The 23,592-nt window shown below is 45.7% G+C and overlaps 1 protein-coding gene and 1 long non-coding RNA gene across 2 annotated transcripts in view; one reads left to right on the forward strand and one right to left on the reverse strand.

Moving 5' to 3' along the window:
• The window catches only part of ROBO3 (roundabout guidance receptor 3), a 183,939-nt gene extending 163,395 nt beyond the window's left edge, over window positions 1-20,544 (reverse strand). Inside the window, exon 1 of the mRNA XM_081961076.1 lies at window positions 20,089-20,544. Within this exon, the coding sequence (XP_081817202.1) occupies window positions 20,089-20,161 (73 nt within the window). The 5' untranslated portion in view covers window positions 20,162-20,544. The remainder of the gene's footprint in view (window positions 1-20,088) is intronic.
• The window catches only part of LOC309396195, a 395,535-nt gene that overhangs the window by 135,984 nt on the left and 235,959 nt on the right, over window positions 1-23,592 (forward strand). The window lies entirely within an intron of this gene.

The following is a 23,592-nucleotide window of genomic DNA, read 5'->3' on the forward strand; positions in this document are numbered from 1 at the left end:
GCCTACCGAATAACCCAAGTCACAAGAGCTACATCACAGCTGCCTCTGAGTTGATTTGAATTCTATATATACTGTATATAGATTTGACCCTGGTAACAACAATACTGTACTTATAGAACTATATCTACATAGATTTATATCTATATCTATCTAGCTCTATAACTATAGTATTGTTGTTATCGGGGTCGTTAATTTGAGATGGGCTGCCATATAAATTGAAGTAAATAAATAAACCCAAGTCTAAACCAAGCAAATCCCATTTATGGTGGAAAAGAAAACCCAGCCACATCCTCCATTTTGTTCTGAGCAAAAGAAGGTGTCTTAGAACCTAGATATGGACCTGTTTTATTCTATATTACTTTTATCACACTTGTGTGTCCAATCACACTTGGCCAATAAAGAATTCTATTCTATTCTATTCTATTCTATTCTATTCTATTCTATTCTATTCTACTCTACTCTACTCTACTCTATTCTACTCTAGTCTATTCTTCATTCCACTATTCTATTCTATTCTATTCTATACCATGTAGAGGCAACCAATACAATTTTGTGTATGTGTCTGTGCCTTTGAGTCTGTTTCAAGATTTTAAGAGGATATTTGCCCTGTCACCTCCCTAGGGCTGAGAGAAAGAAACTGACACAAGACCATCCAGCTGGCTTTGTACCTAACACAGGACTAGAACTGATACTCTCCCTGTTTCTAGCTGGAAGCCTTAACTAGTACACCAAGCTGGCTCTCTCAATCAATGAAATATAATCCACAAATACATGAAAACCAATTCCGCTTTTAATTCACAAGTAAGAACCTGGTGATTTGGCTGCTCTTCCAGAAAAAGGCTCTAGGGTAGAAGTCCCCAAACTTGGCAACTTTAAGACTTGTGGACTTCAACTCCCAAAATTCCCCAGACATGGAATTCTGGGAGTTGAAGTCCACAAATCTTAAAGGTGCCAAGTTTGGGGACCCCTGCTCTAGGGGACTAACAGAACTCTCAAGAGAAGATATTCTAAAGCCTAGGAGTAGTACAAGTATTTCTCCATCACCATCTGATGTTTATATGTCAGCCAACAATATATCAGCCATTGCAAAGAAGCTGGTCTGAAGACTCTGAGAACACTTGACTCAAGTAGCAAGGAAACTATAAAAGGAAGAATTGAGAGAACCGAAGAAGTCAAGACTGCAATTAAGGTTCTCACAAGGATATAACACAATATTCAGAGTCCCAAGACTATCACCTCATTTTGTTTCAATTACTCAACATCCAGACTGTGCTGACTTCTACCTCAATTATCTTTCCACTGATCAGAGTGAAGCACTTTCTTATAATATTGCCAAGTTTTGTTTAATACCCTGCAAGATTCAACAGGACCTCTCTAAGAACAGCTTTGACTTGATTGAACTTGTTCCAAGTGTTGAAATAACAATAACTGTTAACCCTCATGTCTATCTGTCTCTACCTATACTTATGATGGTTCTTCACTGAAGTCTTAATGCTTGTAGCCTGTGTTCAAATTGATTTATTTGATATAAGACAGTTTCACTTGTATTGGGGGGGGGGGGGAGAAGTGACAAACAGACAGGCATAAATAGATGATAGAGACATAATGATAGAGAGTGGATAGATGATAGATAGATAGATAGATAGATAGATAGATAGATAGATAGATAGATAGATGATAGATAGATAGATAGATAGATAGATAGATGATAGATAGATGATAGATAGATAGATAGATAGATAGACAGATATAGAGATAGATAGATGATAGATAGATAGATAGATAGATGATAGATAGATAGATAGATAGATAGATAGATAGATAGATAGACAGATATAGAGATAGATAGATGATAGATAGATAGATAGATAGATAGATAGATAGATAGATAGATAGATAGATATAGACAGACAGACAGACAGATGATAGATGATAGAGAGAGAGACAGACAGACAGGTAGATATAGACAGCAGATAGATAGATAGATAGATAGATAGATAGATAGATAGATAGATAGATAGATAGATAGAATGAATTTCATTTTTTCATTTGTTTTAGTTGATTTTATTCCTATGCATTCTGTCATGTAAAGCTAGTCAACGACCAAAATTAAATCATTTGACTGACTCAACTCATTTATTTGTTTTTAAAAGGTAGCTTTCTAGACAGCATGACAATTGGTTTGAAAATGGGGATGGAAAGACTGATGATAAAAAACATTTTTGTTTTTTGAAGTCCCAGAAGCCAGAGGAAGTCCCAGAAGCCAGAGGAGAGGTGAGGTATGACTCTGCCTGTCAATATATCGTCAGTGCATGCTTGTATGAGCAAGAGAAATGGCTCAAGATGTGTTAAGCCCTACTTCCACCTTACAAAGCTGCCCTTTTAGGCTTCCCAAAATTGCTCACTGATTGTAGCAAGGTCCTCGTTTCGGTGGCATCCTTTCTATAACCACAGGCTAAACTGGGGAGAAGAACTCTACTTTCTCCAATAGCAGAATCTTCTCTGATTCTTTGGAGAATTGGTTAGCTTCCTGGCTTCTGTCACGGACACACTATCTGTGAGGTATCATGCCAAAGTTACAGCATGATGGTTAACACATAAATTTAGTTTGTGATTTGGTGAAATGATTTTTTTCCTCTTCCCCTGCTGTTATCTCAGCAGATTCAGGGAAAACCTTTTATTCCCAAGTTCCATCAACTCTCCAGGAGGAATAATTTCAAGGGCTTTGCAGCTGTCAGCTTTTTCTGCCCAGATTTAGGATTGCAAGAGCCTCAATTTAAAAGCATTTGGGTCCCCAAATGCTCACTAACCCTGAGAGATGTCTGTATCTCTTCTCGGAAAGGTGTGTTATCCTTCGTTGAATCTTTCCAAATGAAATAAGCATTTTAAGTCAAGAACGTGCTTATAAGTCATGAAAAGACTGGAATCCAAATGTTATTTTTAGAAGATGTTTATAAAAACATTATCAGAAGCATTTGAACCTTCACTCCTTGGCTGGTCAGGGCTGATTCGGTCTGTAAAGAAAAACTGCAGCTGGAAATGGCCACTACTTTACACTGAAGGCTGAGGCAGTTTGCAAGTGAAAAGTTTACATTATACCACTCCAATTATTGCAAAGTCATTTTTATTCTCGTCTTCCAGCTCCTGGCCAAGCCAGTGTTTCTATTTTCTGCTTACGCTGCTTTTACATTTTGCTGTGCAATTCAGTTAAGTATTTTAAGCAAGAGTGTATCTTACTGAAAGTGGTGCTGGTGGCTGAGCTTTTGAGAGAGGGGGGGTGGAGAGAGAGGGAGGGAGGGAGGGAGGGAGGGAGAGAGAGAAGGGAGGATGGAAGAAAGAAAGAAAGAAAGACAGACAGACAGACAGACAGACAGACAGACAGACAGAAAGAAAGAAAGAAAGAAAGAAAGAGGAAGAAAGGAAGAGAAAGAGAAAGAGAAAGAAAGAAAAAAGAAGGAAGGAAGGAAGGAAGGAAGGAAGGAAGGAAGGAAGGAAGGAAGGAAGGAAGGAAGGAAGGGGGAGGAATGGAGGGAAACTCTATAAAAAGGTAAACCCAGGAATGGAATCTTAGCAGCTTATTTCCTGACAAAGGAAGCACCCAATTATTCACTGTCAGCTTCCTTTCCTTTCCTGTTTAGGGTCCCTCATGTAAAATTGCCATTTATTTGGGGCCTCAGCAATCAGGATCCCCCGTCTCTGACATTTGACATTCTGATCCAACCTCCTACTGTTGCTGTAGATGACGATCTCAAAAGGACCCTCATTTAAAACAAAAAAAAAAAAACAAAACCCACAGCTAATCTGTCTTGAGCCTCACAAGGCAAAGAAGGAGTAGCATTCTCCTTTGGGTTTTTTTGGGGGGGGGGAGATGCAAAACAAAAATAGAAACAATAAACCACTTTTTGGGGGTCTCCTAACAGAGTTGGGGGATTCAGTTGCAAATGAATTCTTCTCAGATTTACCCATGGGAGGGAAGAAAGAAGGTTGACTTTGTTCCCACAAGTTGGAACAAAGAAATAAAATCCCACCTCCCCCAAAGAAATCCCAACGGAGTGGTTTTTCCTTAGTAAGCTTCCTGCTATTGCTTGTATCTTATGGCTTCGAGCCTTTCACTCTATCGACCACCTCTGCAGGTCAGAGAGGTGACTGAGATTAGCCCACAGCAATTATTTATTTATTTGTCTAATTTATATCAATTGGTGAACCCTTCCCTTGGTCTGACAGAGCAAAGATGCGGATCAGCCATAACAGCAAAAATGAAATTAAATTAAGACCGCATCAGTTTGCTTGCCTTGCCTTTTTCAGCTAGGCCATCAGTTGTCAAAGCCAGTGTTTCATTAAAATACTTATTCCTATACTATTCATAGCCCATTCAATGGGACATGTTCTGGCACCTGCGTTTTTTTAAAAAAAAAATCTAGAATAGTATATTGCATGTTGAATGGAACCTATAGACAACTTGACTAAGAATAGACCAGAATAAGAACAGACGGAATGCTAACTCAGTTTAGCTTTTTCAGTAACAACCGAGATCAGAGTTGCCAGCTGCTAAACATGGGGCTTGTCAGGCTTGGAAGCCTTCTTTGGCATTGGGCCTTTTCGGCCTGCTGTGGGGAAATGGGAGGGAGGTTTATATGGATTATGGGAGATATAGAGTCATAATAACACTCCTTTCTCAGAGAGTCAAGGACATCTTGCCCTGCACCTGGAATGGGGTGACTGGGAGGCATCTCCAGTTGGGATGGTGCCTGATTGGGCCATGGGATGGACAGGGGGTGCTGGCCAGGGACTTGGACTTTCGTTTGGGTGGGGAAAACCTGGAAACTTTCAGTTTTCCCAGATGTTCCAATATAATATGTCTAATAAAATGGAACTTTGAGGAATTTCAAGCTCGGAGTTTTCTTTCATTGGGGGGTGTTACTTGGAACCCTGACAGGGCTAAGACTAATTGGCAAATACTTATCTCAAGATAAGAAGTAGGGGTTTCGTTTCTTTTAAAATCCTCCCCCAAGTACCACCAGCCTTATGTAAGACAAGGTTCTCCAACCAAGAAACGACGGATGGAAGAAAGGCAATAAGGGTAGTCCTTGACTTACAGCCATTCATTGAGTGACCATTCAAAGTTACAATGGCACCAAAGAAAAGGGAATTGTGGCAGGTCCTTAAGTCTCAGACTGGCTTAATGTAGCCTGCTAAGTTTAACCATAGTTTAACCATAGTTTGCTTAAAGATGATTTATTAAATGACCCTCCATTGACAGGATTCACCCAACAGACTAACTCGTAGTTTATGGATTTCAATGGTCGGATTTATCCAACAACCGAATTGAGTTCAGACAATACAACATTGTAGTTTAGTGTGGTGTGTACATCTGGGTATATATCCCTTGCCCAGCAAAGTATTAGGAAAACAAGGGATAACTCAAAGAAGAAAAGCGGGCAGGAGGAGCAAAGACAAAGAGGCAACTATTCTATTCATTATTGTTGAAGACATCTTTTGTTCCTTCATTTATTTGTGAACGTCGCATTGCTTTTGGAACTCTCTTTTCTTTACCGTTACCATATTTGGGTTTTTTTAAATTATTCCTCAGCTGCTTTGCACTCATTTCTCTAGTTTATTTGCTGCAATATGGCTAATGATCTTCCAATGATTCTGTTTCTTAAAATTACCATGCTTATCGAATGCTTTCAGAACATTTGGGGGAAATTAAAGGAATAAGCTACTGCCGCAAATACCAAATACCAGAATATACAATACAATACAATAGCAGAGTTGGAAGGGACCTTGGAGGCCTTCTAGTCCAACCCCCTGCCTAGGCAGGAAACCCTATACCGTTTCAGACAGATGGCTAGCCAACATCTTCTTAAAGACTTCCAGTGTTGGGGCATTCACAACCTCTGGAGGCAACTTCTGTTCCACTGATTAATTGTTCTAACTGTCAGGAAGTTTCTCCTCAGTTCTAAATTGCTTCTCTCCTTGATTAGTTTCCACCCATTGCTTCTTCTTCTACCCTCAGGTGCCTTGGAGAATAGTTTGACTCCCTCTTCTTTGTGGCAACCCCTGAGATATTGGAAGACTGCTATCATGTCTCCCCTAGGCCTTCTTTCTCTTAAGCTAAACATACCCAGTTCCTGCAACCGTTCTTCATATGTTTTAGTCTCCAGTCCCCTAATCCTCTTTGTTGCTCTTCTCTGCACTCTTTCTAGAGTCTCCACATCTTTTTCACATCGTGGCGACCAGAACTGAATGCAGTATTCCAAGTGTGGCCTTACCAAGGCCTTATAAAGTGGTATTAACACATAATGTATTATAACACCCCATATAATCGGGTGGACAAAAAAAAAATGACATTGCCCTCATTGGATCTCCAGAGAACAAATAAAAGAGAGGTTCGTCAGAAGGAAATCCATATGCATAGGGGTTCAGTAGAAGCAGAGAAATCCAGGTTTAAATCTACGCCCATCAGGTTATGAAGAAGCACTCAGAATTATGTATATCTATTTGACTACTTTCTTTATGTTTTTCATACTGTCCTTCCATACAAGGTTCCATAAGGCAGCTTACAAACATTGTCTTTAAAATTGCAACCTTACATATAGCAGCTAAAGAGACAAACATGCAAACAGTAATCATTTGTGCACTAAACCACAATGTTTTCTCTTTTCATTTCTTTTAGCTCAGCCTTTCTCTCCAGGATCTGGGGGAAATTATACTAGTGGGTGAGTGAAGGATAGTGGCTACCTTGGAACCACTGGAGTGAAAGTGAAATAAAGCACAAATAATGCTATCCGGGGACAAGAGAGTGTAAGGCTAGGCTTTTAAGCAAGTCATCAAGAAAAGCTAAAATTCTGGCATCACTTTCTCAACTGGTTATCTAAAGAACCTTCTTTTCTCCTGGACATGGAGGCATGCCTACCCATTAGCCATATTTATTTATTAATCAAATTTATATGGCCACCCATCCTATGGACAGTGACTCTGGGCAGCATACAACAATCCAGTAAAACAGGAAAAATATAAAACAGTCATTAGCTAAAAGCATTATGTAATAATGGTTTAAAAAAACATATCAACTATGCAAGCAAAACCTAAGAAAGAATGTAACAGAAGGAGGAATATTAATAAGAAGGGAGCCATTTCACTCATTCACCTGTCCTCTGGGGTCTCAAGGTCTGCTGACATAAGGAGGTCTTGAAGGACCTTCAACAGCTCAGGACCTCATCTCAGGGGGGAGCAGGTGAAGAATCCATAATGTGAGGGCCATCGCAGAGAAAGCCCGTTGCCAAGGAAGGGGTCGGCAACCTTAAACACTCAAAGAGCCACAAAAGTCATAACCAGAAACCCCCATTCAATTCTGGAGCCAATTCTGAAGTCCGGTTCCCCCACCATGGAGTCTCCTCCTAGCACAGCATCGTTTTTCCTCTACCTGTCCTAACTGTAAGTCCTATTAATTGTGGAGCTGACCAGCGACAGGGAGCTGCAGCAGAGGGATGAAAGAGCCACACGCGGCTCCGTGGGTTGCTGACTCCTGGCCTAGGGGCCACCAGGTGAAGCTCCCTAGATAACTGAACCCGTAACATACCCGTTGTGATGGATCTGACGGGATGGACAGATGAAATCTGGAAGAGGCAAGTAACCCAGTCATAATCCATGTAGGGCTTTAAACATCAACATCAGCACCTTGAATTGGACCTGGAAACAAACTGGTAACCAATGCAGTGGATGTGTAACATGTGCTTTGCCAGAGACACACAAAACCGCTCGTGCCACTGCATTTTGCACCAGCAGAAGTTTCCAGGTGCCCCTCACTAGCAGCCCCATATAGAGTGCATTGCAAAAGTCCAACTGGGAGGTGACCAGAGCATGGGTGACCATGAGTAGGAATGGATGCAACTGGTACAAAATATGAAGTTATGCAAACCCCCCCTCCCTCACAAACCACGACTGCTACCTGCTCCTTGAGCAAGAGTTGTGAGTCCAGAAACATGCCCAGATTGCACTTAGGGTCTGTTTGGAGTAGTACAATCCTACCCAGCACCAGAGATGATATATAGTAGTCCTAGAACCAGAAGGCTCCAGAAGCCATCTAGTCTTGCCAGGGTTCAGCTGGCTCAGTTCATTCCACCTAATGGGACCTAGGAAGTGCGCTTTTTCTGTCATAGTCCTAGCGTCCTCTCCCCTTCTTCAAGGTACACCTCTGGCCCCAACCCTGGGCCAAATGTTCAAAAGTGCTCTGAAAACCTGGACTTTTCTCAGGCCTCGGGTTAAATTGGCTGGCAGATCCTACATTTCTGATTGTCTTTTAATGACTCCTTTTCATCTGAATATTTGGGTTTTTCATTGTATTTTAGGACGGCTTTTATTGCTACCCTGAGTTGTTAGTTTAGTTTATTTGATTTATAGACCGCCCCCTCTCCCCGAAGGGGAGTTGAAGAGTTGTGTGGCCTTATAAATAAAGAAACCGTTAGAAAAAGATCACATTGTTCCATATCCCCCAAGACACATCTACAGTGTGCATGGATAGACAAGGAATTCCTAAGCAGGATGACCTTCAGCCTTTCTGCAGCAATGCTCAAACCCTTATTTCGGCCATGCTTCACTATAGCGCATCTCAACTTTGCCACTTTCCACTGAGTCTGGAACACGGATGACTAGCTCAGCACCCAAGAGGCAGGATTTTTTTTTTATATATGGCAGCAGAAAGAAAAGGAGAATTGTGTCTCTGCTCCAAAATTCAAACTCAATTAAGGACCCTGCAATCAATCAGTCAATTCAGGAACTTGATTTGGAGGGACAAAGATAAAGTGCTACATGCCTTGCCTTAGAGGAGACAAAAGACATTTGTTTTAAATGACATAACACACACACACACCCAGGGTGCCCCAACCATCCAGGACTTCTATTTTTACAACTCTCTGCAGAACAAACTTTGTTTCAGTTTTTATCTCCCCAAGCTAAAAAACTTGCAGGCTTGAAGAAGACTGTTGCATCCAAGGCCACCCTTTGCATGGCTGAACTGGAATTGCATTCTTTCAACACATTCACACGAATAACTCCCTCAGTTTAACACCTGACAGACTCCACACGAGACCTGTTTCCACACCAAGCAAGGGGTGGAGGAAGGGAGGAGCATGGGCTTTGTTTGGGTTTGGGTTACCGTGATGTGTGAACTCATAAGTGATAATGTTGCAAGATGTGAGAACCAATAAATGCTTTAACAAATCCTGGCTTAGCAGAAGGTGTGAGAGCATAGTTACCTTTTTTAACATCACTCAAATGAACAACTCGGTGCAACCTACAAAGAACCGAAGCCAAGGTTCTGATTTTTGTAAAAAAGGAATCATACAGGTAGTCCTCGACTTACAGCAGTTCATTTAGTGACTGTTCAAAGTTGCAACGGCACTAAAAAAAAGGTGACCAGAACCAGGGGTGGGCTGCTGGGGGTTCGCATGGGTTTGGGCAATCCTCTAGCTAGGATTCTGCCCAGTTTGGCAAACCACCAAATGCCACCCCTGGCTGGCCCCGCCCATCCTTCTCCTCCCCTCCCAAACTGCCTCTCCCCTCCCAGGAGTCTCCACCTGGCCCGTTCATCATGTCAGGTATGTGCAGGGCCTGCGTGGAGACTCAGGGAGGCAGGGAAAACAGGCCTACCGGAGGTTCCGGAAGTCCAGAAACCAGCCTGTTTCCAGCCTCCGGAGGGTCTTTGGAGCCCAGGGGAAGCAGTTTTTGCCCTCCCAGAGACTTGAGGAAAGCGTCCGGAGCAGAGGTGGGTTTCGGCAGTCACTACTGCCAGTTCACTCATTGGCGCAGCGCGCGTGCATGCACACCCATGCGCATTGCAATAAAAATTGTTCTGCGCACGCGCAGAAGCAAAAAACAAGATGGCGGCACCCACAGTACTGACCAGGCAATCTGCTCGGGGGTGTGGCAGGCCTTGGTTGCTACCAGTTCCAGCAACCCAGACCGCCAAACCAATACCGGTTTGGCTGAACCAGTCAGAACCGGTACGAACTCACCACTGCTCCAGAGCTTGGGGAGGGCAAAAAACGCCCGCCATGGTGCAGGAGGCCCACTAGGCCAAGCCCAGCATGACCAAGCCCACCCAGCAATGGGGCAGTGAACCGGTTGCTGGAATTTTTGAAGCCCACCTCTGCCTAAGACCATTTTTCACACTTATGACTGTTGCAGCCTCTCCAGTGTCGTATGATTTACATTTGAATGCTTGACAACTGGCTCGTATTTATGATGGCTACAGCATCCTTGGGGGCAGGGGAGTGTCAGTCATGTGATCCCCTTTTGCGACCTTCTGACAAGCCAAGACAATGGAGAAGCCAGATCCACTTAACAACAGTGTTAGTAATTTAACAAGTGCAGTGATTCACTTAACAACTGTGACCAGACAAGTCATAAAATGGGGCAAAACCTACTTAACCAATTGTTCACTTAGCAACATAAATTCTAGGCTCAATTGTGGTGATAGGTTGAGGACTACCTCTACTTAAAATTCATCTGAGCATCATTTAAAAAAAACCCGTCATGTGGTCCCAATCCTAGACCACAATTGGGGCCAGAATTTCCAATTGTTAAGCAAGATGGTTATTAAGTGAGTCGCACCCGATTTTATGTCCATTCCAGCTTCCCCCAATGACTTTGCTTATCAGTTGGGAAGATTGGAAATGGTGATCACATGATCCTCAAATGTTTCAACCGTCGTAAATATATGGCCGTTTCCAAGCACCCAAATTTAATCATGTGACCGTCATAAGTGCGAGATCCAGTTGGCCGTAAGTTTCTTTTTTCTGTGCCATTGTAACTTGGAATGATCAGGAAACAAATGGTTGTAAGTGGAGGATTTCCTGTAACATTTGTAATTAAAGATACGTATGATAATAAGAGTGAATCAGAGATCTCTTTAATACAGACAGTGTAAGAGAACATGTCTCAACTGGGGCCCATTCAACAGCCACAATACACTCAGCTAATGGGATATTGTGATGGGATCTTCCCACAAGTAAAGCTGGTGGCAAAGCAGAGAAGAAGGGCAGGGATTAAGCTTTATCAGACTTTCCCTGCTACTCTGCTGAGTCAAACACTTCGTGGGAAAAGGTGGAGTCCAGAATGTCTAGGAAGAATCACGTGCTTTGGCTTGTCCTTCTACAGCAGAGGGACACGGCTTGTTTAGGATGGCATTTTCCTGAGACTTCTCGGGAAACAACTGAATGAAAAACTGCTGGTGACCTTCTACCGCTGCATAATAGAGAGTATTTTAACTTACCTATTGCATCTGTGTAAGGTTTGCCAACGGCACAGTGGCAGATAGGACAGGGCTCCAGAGGGTCAACGTCATTGCCCAGAGGATCACTGGTTACCCTCTCCCCTCTTTGGAAGAGCTTTATAGCTCCCGCTGCCTTAAGAAAGTTCAAAACATTCTTAAAGATCCATCTTATCCTGGGCACCCCTTTATTTTTGAACTATTACCATCTGGCAGACGGTACAGGACAATAAAGACAAGGACAAATAGGCTGAAAAACAGATTCTATCCCAGGGCAGTAGCTGTATTGAATTCTATGGTACAGTGGTGTGATGGTGAACCTGTGGCAGGCATGCCACAGGTGACACGCAGAGCCATTTGTTAGGGCACGCGAGGCATTGCCTTGTCAGCTCCAACGCGCATGCACACGCTGCTCAGCTGACTTCGGCCTTCTTTTGAGGCCATTTTTCGCATGAAAAACTGACCCTACAGTCAAACCAGAAGTTCGGGAATGGACTTCCGATTTGCTCCTAGGGCCGTTTTTTGCCCTCCAGAGCCTTCCTGAAGCCTCCGGAGGGCGAAAAATGGCCCTACAGACAAACCGGAAGTCACCATTCCCAAACTTCTGGGTTGCCCGTAGAGCCGTTTTTCACCCTCCGGAGGCTTCAGGGAAGCTCCTGAAGCCTCCGGAGGGCCTCTGGCGGGGAGGCTGTTGTCACTCTCCCCAGGCTCCTAGAAAGCCTCTGGAGACTGGGGAGGGCAAAAAAAGTGTGCCAAAAAGCTGGTCGTGCATGCATGCACGCTGGGGTCACAAGCATAGCATTATGGGGGTGGCACACCCATGCATGACCCCCCTGCACTCCCACCGCTTTTGGAACGCGATCCAAAAAATGTTAGCGATCATTGCTATGGTGCAATATTAATGCAATATTGGGTTTTCAATTTCAATTGTATAGTATGTGAAAGAGGTGTGTTTTTGTTCGTGTTTTATTTTTATAGTTATAATGTACACTGAAGACAGCATTTAATTTTGTTGTACGATGTGCAACGACAATAAAGTAAACTAAACTAAATTTTCCTGACCTTTGAATGGCATGTCATTCTTTGGGCCACAATGAAGGAATGGGAAGAGCCAGAAAAGGATCTGCGTTTGATTCTTATTCCTAAAGGAAGATGGTGAATATGATTCTTCTCCATGGATTTCATCCTCTTGCCCTTGGCTCCTGTTAAAAATGACCGTTTGCTAGCAATTTTTGGAAGGGCCCTGAGGAGCACTTAGAGGAACATTTTAGGGACTTTTACCTAACTCATCAAACCCATTTGCGTGAATGCTGTTAAGATCCATAGTGCATACTTGAGAGGTTTGCTTATTGCTTACATGGGTGGAAGATATTCTATATAACAGCGTTTCTCAAGCTTAAAGTGCAGCTGTTCCCCAGCTACCAATATGAGTGAGTGTTTAGAAGGTCCCAGCCTGTAATGGTATGTGGAATTGGCCTTGGGAGACAGGAGGAAGAGATGTTGCCTAGAGAATGGCTAGATAAGGGAGGGAAGACCCCACAGCTGCATAATGGATGGAGAAAGAGGTTCAGAGGGGACCTTTCACATGTTCTCAGAATGTAAAGGAGACCGTGGGAGATTTGTACTTTCAGACTTGCAAGGACTGATGTCAGCCTTCCCAAGTAGACCAGACAGAAAATACAACCAGATGGGCTAATCCTGTTTTATTGTAAAGCTACAATAATACAATCTTGAAGGTCTGAAAATACATCTCCCACCATCTCTTTTATACCCTGAGAAGTCAGGGCTGTTTCTTTTGGAGTCTCCTTCTCTGCCCCTTAGGCAGTTATGGGCTAAGCCGTCTCTTATCTGGTTTTATCTGACCATTCCCATTCCTTCCCATTTCTTCTGAGGCTATTCCCACATACCATTACACAGCCCTTCTTTGGCTGGCAGGATCTGACCTAGAATTTGTCTTTACAAGGATGACAATGTTCTCCAAGGATGCGATGCCAACAGGAGCAGCCAGCAACTCTCAAGGTTTCCGCTGGTGCCATCTTTTTTCCTTCCCCTCACCTCCCACCAGCGTCATCTGCTGCCATGTGAATCTGAAAAGCAAAGTCTCTGCCAAACACTGAAAGGCAAACATTTTTTTTTTAAAAAGGAGGGGGGCATACCCTCTTTAGTGGTAACAAGTCAAGCCCTGTCTGGCCTTAATTATCTGAGCAGAGAAAGGAGATGGAGAGGCAGAAGTCTTTAGGAAGGATGAAAAGGGATTTTGTTCAAGTGACTTGGAGATTTGGGGTTCAGGTAACGAGCAAATCAAACCAGAGTGAGGCCCTCCCTGAACAGAGTGTGACAAAAACACACCATTCCAGGGTTTTTGTCTTCCTGCAGTCTCCGCAGACACACAAACAAGCTCACTAATGATTAACTTATCAATGGTTTATGTAAATGAGTCCCATTTTTTTTCCTGAGTTTGCATCACACACTGTGCCACAAAACATATGGGCTCAGTTTGCACAACCTGCCAGGCCAAAAGACGTGTGACTCAGTGTGTTGTACACACACACACACTCAATATCCGTTTCAGGACGGGCCCAAATCTTTACATGCAAAATTGAGGAGACAAAGACAGGAGGGCCGTCAGCTGGAGACGATTTCCGTGTTTACCTCTCCCATTTCATAGCCTTCCTTCAACACCTTCTTTTCTCCTCTGCCTTTCTATTCTTCTCCTCCTCCTCTCCGGGCAGCTTCTAAAGAAAAGCAACCATTCCATTTCACAAGTAGAAAATTAAGGAGAGGAGTGGATTTGTCAGAGACTGCTGAAATCGCCACTTCTGGTGTGAATAAAATAATGGTACAGATGCAGTCAAATCTCAAGAGATTTGGATCAGCCTAACTTGGATATAGAGGGATCAGCGTGTTTGAATATGTTTGATGTGCATATATGCCCACACGCTTGGGAAAAAATGAGCTGGGAAACCAGACTATCTGTCACCAGCATGGCACAATGCTGAATACAATTTATTTTCTTCAGCCACCACCCAACCCCAAGGCCTGGGAGGAGAGCCAAGTTTTTAGGGACTTTCGGAATAATATCAAGGTAGGAACCTTACAAATCTCGAGGGAGGGATAGTTGTTCTTAACATAGACACCATCTCTTCTGAAGTCACCCTTCCCATCTCTCTCCCATCCAAAAATGTGTTCATATTTATGTTTATACTTATACCTGTCATCTTTTGCATGTTTGACAAACTAAATAAAAATAATAAACGACTTCAAATGCCAGGCACACTTCTCAAACCGGGTACCACGGTCTGATCAAAACACTAGTCGCTAGTTTGTGGATCAGACTGGCGGGGGCTGATGATGGGAGCTGGAGTCCCACTAATCTGCAGGTGCCAAGATTGAGGAATATTGTTTCTTCTCCCTGCAACAGTTGAATGCCTCCATAAAGTCCTAGAATATGTTTTTTTTTATAAACCAGCTTGGCAACTTTAAGATGTGTAGGGGGCTCCCAGAATTCCCCAGCCAGCACCAACATGTTATTTTAGTAACAGGAACAGTAAAGGGGAAAGTTTGTAGCTCAGGATGGGAATGAGAGGTATTATATAGAGGTATTATATATAGATAGTCCTCAAATTGCAACTATTTGTTTAGCGAACATTCAAAGTTACAACGGCACTGAAAAAAAGACTTAGGACTAGTCCTCACAGTTACAACCATTGCAGCATCTCCATCCCCGTGGTCATGTAATCAGAATTCAGGCCACTTGGCTACAGGACATATTTACGATGGTTGCCCTGTCCCGGGGTCACATGATCTCCTTCTGACAATCAAAGTCAATGGGAAAAACTGGATTCACGTAATGACGGCATGATCCCCATAACTGCTGGAGCAATTCCCTTAACAACCATGGCCAAAAAGGTTGCAAAATTGGGCGTGACTCACTTAACAACTCAGGTTAGCAACGGAAATTCTGGTCCAAATCGTGGTTGTAAGTTGAGGAGTACCTGTACATGCAGGGGACATACAGGTGGCACATTTTTCATTCTGTTTAGCAATTGGTATTCAGAGAGAGTTACTCTAAAACTCAAATGTTCAAAGCATTGGGAGGCCTCTTCTCCATAAACTCATCTGCTAATTCTCCTTAAGAAAGGGATGCAGCAGGCCACAAGTCAATAAAAAAGGCCACCAAGAACATATGTTCGAGAGTTTCTTTATACTGCATGTCCTCTTTCTATCGGTCCACCATAGAAAGTGTCCTCACATATTGTATTACAGTATGGTATGCTGGTTTAACAGCTACGGACAGGAAGGCCCTACAGAGAGTGATCAATTTGGCAAGAGAAACCATTGGTTGCCCTCTGACACCACTGGATGACCTCGCCAGATCTCGCTGCTTTAGCAGAGTAAGGAAGATACTCAGAGATGACTCACACCCTGGTCAGTGTCTCTTTGCACTTCTACCATCAGGCAGAAGGCATCAAAGCATAGCCAGCCAAACAAATAGGTTTAAAAATAGTTGCTATCGTTGGGCTGTCAGACTCTTAAACACAACTACAATCGCTCCACACACACACACGGAAATGTATGACTAGTTTTTCTTTTTCTTTTTTTCCTAATTACTTGCGGAAGGATTATTCTTTATGCTATTTATGTTGTTTGTATTTTTTGTCATGGAATCCACCAGTGAGGCTCGAACCAACTTTGTTGTATACGTGATGTACAATGACAATAAAGGCTATGCTACTACTACTTAAGTGTTATATTTAAACATGTGTTGCCACAACATATTCTGGATTTGCCAATACACATTTCCTTCTTCCAGAGCTTGGGTGTCAATCAGGGAGTAGGATTAACTGGAGTCTGAATATTTGGGCTACAATTTTATGTGCCAGCTCTTCATGAGCAGGCTGCCCCTTGTCTGCCTGCCTGCTGATACCTCTCAGTGGGACTGTTATCCTTTGGGGGGGGTCTCTCTCTTTTCTCTTGCTCTCTTTCTCTCTTCCTTTGATTAAAAATACATAAGTGGGAAGCCAGTGTGCTGCCAAACAAACTTGTGCAGAGAAACACTACTGGCGGATATGCATTCAACTTGAGCTCCTGGCGGAAAGTTGGGCTGCACAAATCATGAATAAATAAGGTTGTAGCTTGAGTTTCGGATGCCCCCCAAGTTAATATCTTCTATGCTCCCTCAAGCCCAAATGTTGCCTGTCTCCAAGGATATCTTCCTACAGAAATAGGGTCTTCTTATTGATTCTGTGGAAGTCCGTTGAACTTTGCGTTGGTCTTCGCATTGAACGTTGCATACATTTTTAGAAAAGAAAAATATTTTTTTTCTAGATAGGTAGATATTTTAGCAAAAGAAAAGGGGTGGGGGGTGGGAAAGGTCCACAAGATGGTGGCCCATTCACACGCAGCAGCTCCCGAGCTCCGTGGTATTGGTGTGCATTGCTTAGAATAATGTGTGTATGGATGCAGAGTGCAGCGCCAGGGGCCACATTTGCCTACACCCGCATAGAGTTGATAAACATCAAGCTCCCAAGTCAATCCAAGATTACCACAACATAGTACGACCAATGTGCAGGGCCGGCACAACGTACTATAAATTCACACGGTGCAATAGGACTGGGTGTTTGTTAGTAGGATTCGCTGGACATGGGATTTTTTTGTCTTTCACTGTGAGTTATGCTGTGTTGGAGGGGGGAGGGACTGCACGAAGGGAGCCTCAGCCAATCTCACTGTACACATGTTGTACTCTGACTATAAAGGTTTGAATTGAAGTTTGAATTGAATTGAAATGTCCATCTCAGCCCGCAGACCCCGTACAATGATTTATGCCTGGAGTTTAAGTGACTGATAGACACTCCTGGCTACTCAGCAATGTTATTTAATGGCATCTGCTCTTAGCACTCTATGAAACACCAGCCCCATCGTTCCTCAAACGCTTCCAAAATTAATCCATCCTGCTTTCCTGGCAGTCCTCAACTTACAACGATTCATTCAGTGACCAAAGTTACAACGGCACTGAAAAAGTGACTTATGACTGGGTTTTTTTCCACACTTACGACTGTTGCAGCCTTTCCCACCCCCCCATGTCACGTGATCAGAATTCGGATGCTTGGCAACCGATTCATATTTATGATGGTGGCAGTATCCTGGCATCCCCCGATCCCCTTTTGTGGCGCTCCTAACAAGCAAAGTTATACGGGAAGCCGAATTCACTTAACAACCTCGCTACTAACTTAATAACTGCAGAAATTCATTGAACAACGGTGGCAAGGAAGGTCGTAAAATGGGGTAAAGTTCACTTAACCAATGTTTCACTTAGCAACAGAAACTTTGGGTTTAGTTGTGGATGTAAGTAGTGTAATACTCCAAGAGCCATATTTTTCAGATTAAAGTATTTCTTCCAAGTTTGATACACACACACAGAGAGAGAGAGAGAGAGGGGGAGGGAGGGAGAGGGAAAGAGAGGGGGGAGAGGGAGAGCGAGAGGGAGGGAGAGGGAGGGAGAGAGGGGGGAGGGGGAGGGAGGAGGGGGAGGGGGGGAGGGATGGAGAGGGAGGGGGAGAGGGAGAGGGATGGAGGGAGTGGGAGAGGGAGGGAGGGAGGGAGAGAGGGAGAGAGAGAGAAGGAGGGAGAGGGAGGGAGAGGGAGGGAGGGAGAGAGGGAGGGGGGAGAGAGGGAGAGGGAGGGAGGGAGAGACGGGAGAGAAAGAGGGAGGGAGAGAGAGGGAGAGGGAGAGGGAGGGAGGAAGAGGGAGGGAGAGAGAGAGGGAGGGAGAGAGAGGGAGAGAGGGAGAGGGAGAGGGAGGGGGAGAGAGAGGGAGGGAGAGGGAGAGCTTTCCAAAGAAAGCAGAGCAATGGCAGGGGAAACAGCAAGAGGTGTACCGTGCAACTCCTGCTGATTTACCACACTACTCTAGTATAATAAAGCATCCCTTAAAACAGGACCTCTGTCTGTAACGGCACCCACTGCTATGCACTGTGTGTTAGATTTGCTCCTGCCAAGGTAGTTTCTGCAGCTGCATTTTACATTCCTATTAAGATAGGCCCATTTGAGCTGAAATGGAAAAACAGAGGTGGGTGGGGGGAGCGTCTTATGAATATAAAATTCTAAAATCTCATGACTTTTTCCCCGCCCAACCAAATGGCCTGTGACATTCCAGTTGCAGCCAAAAAAAAGCCAAAACAAATAACGACCTCACTCAAACCAAATTCTTGGTAATAAAATCCAGATTGATCAGAATGAATTGGAAACCCGGAACTCCTTTTCATCCTTCCCCAAAGCTGGAAGGAAGGAGGAATCCTCCCAAAGCATGTGTCCAAATTCACAAGAGCAGAGACCTTCTCCCTTACTAAACAACAAACAAACAAACCCACCATTCACAGTCATCACCGTTCAAAGCTTTGGGCTTTACTTTAGCTCACAATTCCTATTTGGAGAAATCTCTTCTATTTTTACCCAACCCAGAATTGCTGTTTCTAAAGGATCATTTTGCTGGGAACAACACCCACCCACAATTGTTTTCCCTTCCTAGCCCCGGAGAGCAGATTTTCCAGGGCTCCTGCTGCATCCCTTTTTCTAAAGAGCATCCTCAAGCCTCCTCTAGCGGCCAGATTTGTGGGAGGCGAGGGGGGGGGACTCTTAGTGCGGATTTTGACTTCCTGCTGAAAAGGCTGCTGAGCTCATTCAGGAGGAGAGAAGCAAATGAAGAACATTCCCCCGATGGTCACAGGGCCGGTCTCTAGCCTTGAAAACAAGCAGCAGCTTCTCAACTCATTGGGATGAGCTGGGTGAACCCACAAGTCGGGGGAGGCCCGAAAGGTCAGCCTCCCTCCTGCTGACTGCCTCACCTCTGCAACTAGCTTCTCCCAGGCAACCTTCCCCCCCGCGCGCACCCCACCCCACGTGTCCTTTTTTCATCCCTCTCCGGCCCATCTGTTCCCTTCAGGAGACCGAGAACGCAGAGGAGACCCTGGCTGAGCCTGGGCGGACTCTGCAGACACCAGCCAGGTGCCAGGCTGAGGGTGGAAGGCCACGGGGAGGAGGGGGGACTCAGCAGCTGCCCCCCCCGGAACCTTCCCACTTCCCCCCTCCGCGATGATCGGGACCGTTCTTTCACGCGGCCAGCCACCAAGCCACCAAACGGACTGCTCAGATCCGCAGCCCGCAACCGCCGCCTTGGCGCTGGAGACCAACTGTAGAAGGCACTGCATGCCCACTTGCAGGACATTTAGACACGTGTTAGTTGTCAAGCTGGGAGCCGAGCCAGCCATGGGGGGGGGGGGAGGGCTGGGTGGTGGAGTGGCTGTGGGGAGGGTATGGGGACCACTCGCGAAGCAAGCTCGGATCGGGGTCGAACGCGGTCCCTGGCTGCGCCCAAGCCTGGCGAGGCGAAGGGGGTGACCGGGGTAAAGAGAGGACGCTCCCCGCTGCCTACCCACGAGAGAGGATCGCCTTTTGTTGGCTGCGCCGCTCCTGCGAAAGCGCTTCGACCTTTGCCACGCGGGGTAGAACCAGTCGCCCCATTTGCCTAGCCCCGAACAGACCCAAAGACTTGGCTCCCTTCCCACGCGACCCCCGAGAGCCACCAAACTCCAGAACGCTTCCCTTCTCCCCGGGCTCCGTTTCTCCCCTTAAAACGATGCCTCGCAGGGCTCCCCACTCCGCGCCCCGGGCGCTGCGCTTCCCCGTCCAGGTCAGTCCCCGAAAGACACACACATACACACCCCGGCAGCCCCCCTGCGCCCCGCGGCTCCTTTGGGAGGGCCAGTGGAGGGAAGGTGGAAGCAGGAGGGAGAACCGGGCTCGACGGCGCCTCTTACCTGCCGCGGGTCCCACCAGGACCGGCCAGAGGCACAGCAAGCTCCGGAACCAGAGCGGGATCCTCCGCCGCATGGCTCAGCTCCGCCAGGGACGCATCCGGCGGGGGGAAAGCGGGGTCCCCTCTCGCGCAGCGGGTGGGTGGAGGGCGCGGGGCGGCGGCGGGGCTGGGCTGCCTCCGGGTCCTGCCTCTCGGAGCCCTGGGGCGGCCGCGGGAGCCCGTGGGCGGCGGGTCTCGCTCGGCTTCCAGCAGGGAGGAGAAGGGGGCTTCCCGGAGCCTCGCGCTCGGCAGGCTCGCCGCTCAACTCAGCGCCAGCGCGCCTTCATCTCCGAGAGCCCAGCGGAGGGGCCAAGCCGCTCGCCTCGGAGCCGCTGGGGCTGGGAAGCCGCCTCCGCAGCGGAATTTGCTCCAACTCAGCCGCCCCGGCCCATTGTCAGCCGGCTGGTCCCTGCCTTCCCTCCCCTCCTCTCGCTAGCTTAAAGAGACACCGACTTGCCTCGGCTGGAGGCCGGGCACGGGGAGGAGTTGGCGCCAGCCCGGGGAGGGGGCTGCGAGCGGGAGGGCGGGCGGGGGACGGGAGGTAAAAGGCTGGATGGGTTTGGCTGCCAAACCGCGGCGGCTCGCTTGGGGCTCTTCCCTCTCTCTCCCCAGTCCCCACGGGTGGGCAACGGCCGGAGTTCCCACCGAGGAACTTCGCCGGGCAACTCTCGGTTCGGACGCCAGGGGCGACTGGAACCCGGCATCCTCGGGTTCCGATTGTAACCCCGAAGGAGAGCAAAGACGGGAAGGGCATCGAACTCTTCCACCCAAGCTGGGAGCCTGTCACCGGCTCACCTGCGAGGAAGTCAGCGGACTACTCGCGCACACACAGACACAGACAGACACACTTCTCTGGCCCATCGGAAGGTCCAGCAGCCACCGGCCGTCCTTTCATTCGGTCGTGGGATGGAAGGGAGTTGACAGAGAAGAGGGAATGGCTGGCGCAAACTGCCCAGCAAGACAAGAGATCCTGGGGAACACGGGACAGTAGGCTTGGAAAATGCCACATTGAGGATCTCCAGATCTCTGACAAGACACCGGAATTCAACAGGCATGGAAGGAATCCACTTTCTTTTCCATGCAGTTAACAGACCTCCGACCCTGAAGAGGATCGGGAGGAGATGTTGCCCTCCTGAAGAAGGATCACCAAAAAGATGCCCACCATCTCCAGAGACCACATGGTGCCTGCAGAACCGGGATACACCACCCACAGTTAGGGGGGGTAGGTTATGCCCACCCCCTATTGCTTTGTGAAGGCATGCAGAGATCCTGATCAGTGGATCTTCCACTTCTAAAGCAGAGTCAACAAGATCTTCAGTTGTTGGAATCCACTCTTGCTCAGAGGCAGGGCAGATTTAAAGAGGTCCTACCTGGGTGTCCCCTGCTTCATGGGCCCATCCTTTCCAACCATTAAATCTCCTCTTCCCAACCATGGACACTCCCTTGTATATAAACAAAGAACAAACCTCACTCCCTTCTAGCACTGATGATGTTATCTAGTTGGGTATTGAATTGTTTGTAAGGAAACAACTAAGCTCAGAGACCACATTAAATTCTCCCTTTGATATCCGGCATAAAAATATCTCTGATCCAGAAGGGGGAAGAGGTCTCTGCCTGACTCCCCAGAGGGACCTACTCTTGTAAGACAGGCCAGAATTGAACTAGAAGACACGAAAGTCATGCCGCCATGCAGCTTCAGGCATTCCTCGTACAAAACAATATAGCTTGCTTTTTCACTTGGCTGTAGCAAACAAAGATGCCATACACACATACTCCTGTCTTCACTTCTCTTAGGGGAATACTTACTTTATTGCTTTCTTTTTTATTATTTTTTATTTTAATTTTAAATTTTCAAAACAAACACAACACATCCTTCTTTGCATACTGTAGAAAGTGTATCAGTTGGTTACAAAAAGGCTTTCGTGCATCTCTTCCACGGTCAACAAACATAATTCATATTAACTCAAGTATTTTAACTCAGATATTTATACATGTTACCGTCATCATTATACCTCCATTTTCATTTGACTATAATTGTCTAAACGTCCTTCATCATAAAATATACCAAGATTTAATACATAACCACATGCTGGCATTTCATTTACTAGTTCTAAAATCCTCCAATAACACTGAATCCTTATGTCCTATTCTAGCTAAACGTCCATAATATTGAATCACAATAGCTTTCTGAACCTATAGAAATAACGAGGAAGAGGATCTTAGTGCAAAGATGACCTGTACCAGAAATGCATAACTTGTCCGTTCAGTCTAATTCCACAATTCTTCCATCAGGGTATCTGTTTGTGTGCACATGTGTGTGGTTTTTGTCTCAAAGAAAAAGATGTGATAGCAGTGCACGCAACCCCCTGCCTCTTATTTTTTACATATCTCCCACATGCATTTTCTTACATCAACGAGTCCAGGAAACTAACCAAGAAAAAAAATCTCTTCTTCCCCCAGGTGGGTATGTCCTTGCCCCGGTTTCAGGGCTCCCCTTGTGGCTGCTTTTGGCCCTTCCCACTCTCCATACTGGCATCCTTCCAGACTAAGCATTGGTTTCCTAAGCCTTTTTTTAAAAAAAAAACATTTTGTGCTTTTAAAAAAAAATGAAACCAGAGCAAAGCTGCTCATTTGCTGGTTGAGGAAAAGCTAGTGAAATGGATGTTGCGTCATCATGTGTGAACTTCTGCCACAGCTCATTAATGATAAGTCTAGGACCCCCACGCCCTTCACCACCTAGGTAATTAAAAAGCCATCGCAGCTGCCTTCTCCCTCGTCACACTTGGCATTTGCATATCAATAAACAAGACCCCCTTTTAACATAATAAATGTGCCAGTGCCATGCCACAGACATACACAAATTAAACATGTGCACGCATGCTCACCTACTCCCCCCCTAAAGCTAGACTGCCAGACCAGAACTAGGAAAAATGGAAAGAAAGAGAAATTGCAAAGGGGTGGGGGGAATCACACAAGACTCAAGTGTCTGCTTGATTTGAAAGAGAAGTCTCTCCTATTAGTATTTCCTATGGAGGCATCCCAGACGCTCATCAGAAGCCAGGTAAACGTAACTTGGTAGCTAATTTTGCGCTATTGTCCTAAACTGAACGCAGAGGAAGCTCTGAGGAATGTAAAACGGTAAGTCTTTTTGTTACTTGTTCTCTGCCACCTGCAATAATCTGAGAAACGTCCATAAAATGAATGCAAAACCACACGAAACCAAACTGAAAATGCCTGTCTGTCAATTGAATTGACTTGATTGGGGGTGCAAACAGAAGGGAGTAACTGGTGCTTATTAGCAGACTGACAATGCTACTCACATTTACATGTTTTTGAACTGCTACGTGGGCAGGAACTGAGGCAGGAACGGGAGCTCACCCCATTGCGTGGTGCTCAGATTTCAAACCTGGATCGTCAGCTTTCCAACTGACAAGTGCAGCATCTTTAACCGCTGAGCCCTCGCGTC

The sequence above is a fragment of the Natrix helvetica genome (genome assembly GCF_964273705.1).
Source record: "Natrix helvetica genome assembly, chromosome: 8".
Lineage (NCBI taxonomy): Eukaryota > Metazoa > Chordata > Lepidosauria > Squamata > Natricidae > Natrix > Natrix helvetica.